This window comes from Gossypium hirsutum, chromosome A13 (assembly GCF_007990345.1).
Source record: "Gossypium hirsutum isolate 1008001.06 chromosome A13, Gossypium_hirsutum_v2.1, whole genome shotgun sequence".
Lineage (NCBI taxonomy): Eukaryota > Viridiplantae > Streptophyta > Magnoliopsida > Malvales > Malvaceae > Gossypium > Gossypium hirsutum.
The window spans coordinates 104,499,931-104,506,283 of record NC_053436.1 but is presented as its reverse complement, the minus strand read 5'-3'; the positions used below and the strand labels follow the sequence as shown (position 1 = coordinate 104,506,283).

At 30.3% G+C, this 6,353-nt stretch overlaps 1 protein-coding gene across 1 annotated transcript; it reads right to left on the bottom strand.

Annotated features, from left to right (window-relative positions):
- Nucleotides 1-1,631: 1,631 nt before the first annotated feature.
- On the bottom strand, nt 1,632-3,728 carry LOC107893285 (uncharacterized). The gene is made up of 3 exons (XM_016818228.2): nt 3,555-3,728; nt 3,357-3,447; nt 1,632-1,980 (listed from the first exon to the last, which is right to left on the bottom strand). The coding sequence occupies exons 1-3, from the start codon at nt 3,622-3,624 to the stop codon at nt 1,854-1,856; spliced, it is 288 nt and encodes a 95-aa protein (XP_016673717.1). The 5' UTR covers nt 3,625-3,728; the 3' UTR covers nt 1,632-1,853.
- Nucleotides 3,729-6,353: the final 2,625 nt, after the last annotated feature.

The window sequence follows — 6,353 nt, the reverse complement described above, 5'->3', positions numbered from 1 at the left end:
TGTCCTTTTAAAATGTTAAACTCTTTATTTAACCACATCAAAAAATTATTTAATTATGTCTTAATTTATATGAAACAATAGTTAAAATTCTGATCAGACATCGGTTTGACACATATTCGATTATTACTCTTATTCCCACCCTTAATATTGTATAAAAAAAGTGTTTAATTGCATTTAACAATTTTAAAAGGTTTGGCTGTTTTTAAGTAGGTTATAAAAAGTTTAGTTCGAATTTGCATACTTAACCTATACGCAAGTCCGTTTAAATGTATTTAAACTTTGTACTAAATTGGTTTTAATTATAATCGGCAGCATGTATTATTTCTAATTTTAATTGTAATTATACTAGTAAACCCTCAAAAGAGGTACAAGATTGAACTTTTCAGCTAAGCAAAAAGTACGGTGTTTTTAAAATTTGTTTATGTGGTTGTACTTTTACAATATTAATGTTTTCATTTGTTCTATATCAGGAAAAAAAGTTGAGGGGTAGCTTTAATTGTGATTGACTTGAGTCAATGCAAGGTTCAACATATTTACAACTCATCTTATTATATCTCATGAGATATAATCTTATTAGTTTCAATACTTTAAATCACGACTCCTTGAAAATAAATTAAATATTTATAACATTAGAATAAAAAAATATAATTAACACCTACATTTAAGATTTTATCAGTCATGTTGAATTAAAATAGTGATTATTTCATTGATTAAGGAAGTTTGATGGACAAAATTAGGGTGATTAAGAAATTAGGTGGCCTGCTCTATTTCTTTTAGTTTCTTCCTCCTGACTCTGTCAGGAAAGATATGAAGTCAAATTCTTTCCCTAACCACAAACACCCCATAGCTTTACCCAAAAAACATTTATCTTCCTTTAAATTTAATTCAAGTGGTTTTCATTAGAACCACAACAATTTTCATTTATATATACGTATTTAAATTATATAGTTAATAAAACGATTAAAAATGGATATTATCTGTATTCTGCTTTTATTATTTGCGTAATTTCATGTAAATTTGTGTCAAAACATGTTTTCTTTTGTTTTGTACCATGTTTAATTAGTCTTTTGTATATTCCATGTAATTATTTGATCCACTAATAACTTAACTATCAACATAAAATCTAAATATTGTGTCTATGATTATTTGATACTTTTATGAAGTTTTTTTTCCTCAAGCCACGTGTCCTGATTTAATAGTGAAAAAATAAAAATAAAAACAAATTTCAGAAGTTAAAAACTCCACCATTAGTATGCTAATAATCCATGTTACATCCCTTAAATATCTTTTCTAGTTTAAAAACTTGTTTCCACTTGGCTGCCATAATTGTGGCAATGGAAGAAGTCAAGGAAGGTTGGCCGAAAGGATAATAACAAAAGGGTCAAGACTTGACCAAGTCTTGGCCTGTTATGCATCATCCTTTGCCTTTTGTTTAGACTTTAGACCCACATAAGTGTTTGACTCAAAATTTTATACTTAACTCCATCCAACATAAATATCAATAATTGCAAGACAAGAACATAAGCATTGCAAAATGTATAAATTAACAGCATTTTACCTAAGCTGGTAATGAAACAAAATAAAGTTTTATCCTATAAATTAGATGGTGAAACTGAACTTTCATTTGCCAATTGGTTAAAAATTCAATCAATCAATTTCCATAATCAATATTTAATACAAATAGGAATTAGCCATCCATCAATGGATGATGAAAACAACACGTGTTTTGTTTAAATTCTCAGATAAAAACTTAATATCAATCCACTTGCAAGCCCCGCATTTATGTTTATGTAAATAAGGTAAACAGTTGAAAAGAATGTGATGAGAATGTTGCTTAATCTATCAAGACAAACCTACTCTTTGTGTGAGTGTGGAAGGTACTTCGCATATGGATCGCCTTTCGGCTTGCTCCTGTGATCATAGTATTCGACTACTGCAGCACCAGCTAATGCAGCCAATGTAAGGGCTTGTGCATGCAACCTGAATGAAGGCAGATACCAATGAGTTACCAATGAGGGACAGTAAGTAAATAAAGGTATAGAAATCAAAAACTCGGGTAGACACAATGAAAGTCCAGCTCAAACAAGAAGGATTAAGCGAACATTAAGGTTTGTGTCTAAGCAACATGAAGATGTCATCTTGCACATGTAAGACACAGAATTCATAACACCTTCAAACCCTCCCCCAAAAAAAACCATTTTTGAGCTAAGGGTGTGCTTTTCAAAAGTTTAAAGAAGAGTAAACCAGCTTTTCAATCTTGTAAATGTAAAAAAGACAGAACTACTATGCTCGTAAACCCTTGAACCCCCGCCAAAATAAAAACTTAACCATTCTTGTCATCTTTTAAGCGTAAAAGACTAAGTCCTTATTCTTTCACTTTATCCTTTCCTTTTTGAAAACGGGGAAAATGTTTTGTCCTAGTAAAGTGAGGGCCACTTCTTTATAGCATTGCTTTTCCTGGACCCATTTATATAAAAACGTAGGCAAATGCTAGATAAAGACTAGCAAAGGCTTTGAACTTTCAAGTCAATAATGGTGGTAAACATTCAAGCAAACTTGCAAAATGAAACAAACAGTATCACATAAAGCTCAAGCAAAATAACATCTCGTAGTATATTCAAAATAACTTACAAGAATCTCCTCACAATAAACTAACGAAAATCACTCCAACAATTCAAATTCTTTCATGATTTACAAAAAATAGTTTTCTAGTAGTCTTTAAAGTTCATTTAATCAAATATCATAAATTTCTACAAAAAGATCCTAACATAACAAATTACCATAGCGGTAATAAAAATGTTGAAAGAGAGACCCTAAAATGTTCTCAAAACTTCTTTTTGGGTATACAGGAGCCCAAGACCTAGGAAGATATTGGGGAGGGGGGACTAGGGGATTGAACCCAGCTCTTCAAGGAGGTGTATGAACCATTCTGCGATACAACCTTCCTAATACCAAATTCATATCATGCAAGTAGTAACAATCAAAATAAGGCACCAAACATGGCATTATTTCATTACCTAGCAGAGATGGTTGATATATTTGCTCTGTCTAATTGAAAACAACATCTAGAAACACTAAAATACAAACCATTTATGACACAAGAGGAATAGAGGATGCTTAGGTTAGGAGCTCTATGTTCGCATACGAAGTCCCTGGCAATGACATCCCTTCCCACAATTTGTAATATACCCAAAAAGAAAAAGCATTATAAAATTTTCAAACACACAAGACAAAAGGCAATAATTTTTATAACACTATCCCTCTAATACTATTTTGCATGAATACAAAGAAAGACATATAAATCCCAATAACCAAACAAAATTAAATGAAAAAGGATAAAAGAATAACATATTTACCTAGCGTGAATGATCTTAACGCTGGGTTTCATGTGAGGTTGAGACCAGTTGTAAGCAATGGAACCCCCAATCCCGCTAAGCCACAAACAACCTTTTGTTTGGAAACAAACCCCAGAAAACTTAAGATCCTAACAAAAGAAACTCATAATATATTTTTTTTGCAATAAAAAATGTGAAATTGAAAACGTAAATAATTACCAACAGTTCTAAGCTTGTGATCGACAACCCATTCCCTTATGGATTCAAACTTGCTCTTGGATTCCGCCATTATTGTGGAGAGAAAATAAGCCTTCCCGAGAGACACGGATACAAACAAAAAGAGGGAAACAAGTGGAAGTATTTTCCTTTTATTACTGTTTATATAGAAAGCGAGAAGCGAAAGCGAAATTGGCGACGAAAGAAAATAAAGATGTGGGTGGTCAAAAATCTTGCGTGTTACCAAATGTTGACTAATTTTCCTACGAGGTTGACTGTGCCACGTGGGAATTTTTTAATGTAAAAAAATTAATATTATTATGTTTAAAAATTTCATAATTGTATTAATAAAATAAATTGAGTGTGGTTGTAAATTTATTTAATTTTATGTTTAATTTATCAAATATATTTTGATAATTTAATTTGATTTTAAGTTGATTTGATGGAAACCTAAATTAGACATTAAAAACTCTCAAGTATTAAAATTTATAATTTTTGTTAAGTACAATTATCACATTGAGAAAAAAAGTGTTAAATTCAAATACAAGTACTAAATTATGTATCAACTTAACTCAAAACTAAGAAAACAATAATTTCTAATTTTAAATGAATTGATTATGGTTCAAAACCATCTTAACACAAACATATATATATATACTTTTTTCAAATATTATATTTAATATCCTAATTTAGATCGATATAAATGTAAAAAATTTATTTTATTCATCGTATTTCTATTTAATAAAAATATGAAATAAACATGTTCTTATATTTTTTAATTAAAAATAAAAATAATTTTTTACCATAAAAATAAAAAATAAGGTAAACTATGAAAATAGTTACTTTTGTTTGCCTCAGATTATATTTTAGTTATTTATGTTTAAGATGTTACGTTTTAGTTATTTACGTTATCGTTTTGTTACAAAGTGGTCACTCTACCGTTAAACTCCGTTACATCTCTAACGGCAGTCCTACGTGACAGTCCAAATGGGTTTTAAATGCCAACTTGGATGTTCAGCTGGGATGAAAATAGGTTTTTAATTAAATAATTTTAATTTGGTCTGTCATGTAAGATTTCTAAGTTGGCATTTAAAACCCATTTGGACTACCATGTAGGACCATTGTTAGGGAAGTAACGATAGAGCGACCACTTCTAACAAAACGATAATATAAATGACTAAAATATAATATTTCAAATATAATTGACTAAAATATCTGAAGTAAACAAAAGTAACCATTTTTATAGTTTACCCTAAAAAATATATAAACAAATTGAGCATAAAATTTTAGATTACAAATCTCATTTATCATTACCAAAAATGTTGTTTGCATTAATATTTCCAAAATAAAAATTATTTAAAATGTTTAGCATTATATATTTTAACTAGCGATGAAAAATCAAATAAAATGGTGATGAAGGATATTATGTATGGATGGATTTTGAATCGAATTGTTTCTAATGGAATGAATTTTATTGTTTGAAAAGTAGATGTAGGGTAAGGGAGAGTGGATTTTTTTTTTATATAGTATAGAGCGATTACAATAATTGTTTATCTCACCTTGATCCACCCTGCTATATAAAATTACTATTGTACTCTTGTATATATATATAAACTATTAAAATGGTAAAAGTGTAATAACATGATATAAAAAACAAGTTATATATTTTATGTTAAAATATTTTTTAAGCATTATGTATAATATTTTAGCTAATTTTAAAAAAATTTAAATATTAAAGATAAGTAGCAAAAATTAGATTGAAACAGAACAGGGATGGATCTAGGGGTATAGCTAGGGGAGTTGGCAAGATCCGTGATCCCCCTAAAATGAAAAATTTTCTATTTAAGCTCTTTAAAAAATTTAAAATATTAAATTAGTAATATAACACCCTTAACTCGTATCCGTCACCAGAATAGGGTTACGAGGCATTAGCAAACTTATACACTAACATTTATACAAAATCGAGTCATAAATTTTGCATTTTAGATCAATTCTTTTCCAATTTCACCATAAAGTCCCTAATATGGGCCTACAGAGCCTAATACATGCTTTGGAAATGGTTTGGGACCAAACCGGTAACTTTGAAATTTTTACCTTGAAGATAGGGTCACACGCCTGTGTGGCCAGCCCGTGGGCAGATCTGATTTGCAAATTCTTAGGCATCAGATGAGCACACGGCCTGGGCACACGCCCATGTGGCTAGGCCGTGTGGTAATCTGATTTTTCACCATTTTTAGGCCATTTTCACATGTTTTTGACACACAACCATACTTGAAACCCGTGTCTTACATATGACCAAGACACACGGCCGTGTCATATGCCCATGTACTATCCTGACTTCACATTTAATGATGCAAGGGACACACGGCCTATCAACATGCCCGTATGCAAGCCGTGTGTCTCACACGGTCTGATCACACACCCGTGTGACATGCCGTGTGGACTCAAATTGAACTTTATAGTTCAAATTTACCAACCCTGCAAACCTTGAATAGTAAACAATTTAAATACAATCTTTCAACCAATCCAGAACATGATAAAACACACCTAATACTCATTGAAACCATCAATACAATAATCTAACACATGTATTCAATAACCATTAAACAAAGCAACTTCAAAATTTGTACATAAATACCATTCAAATCAATAAAAATGAACTATATTATAACACACATATTACATTAATTAACTATCTATTAACATTCTTCACCAACATCACTTATAAACAAAATAACTTTAAAAATAACTTAGGTACATGCCATTTCTCGAGATAAGATATATCACCAAGTATTTGAGTTC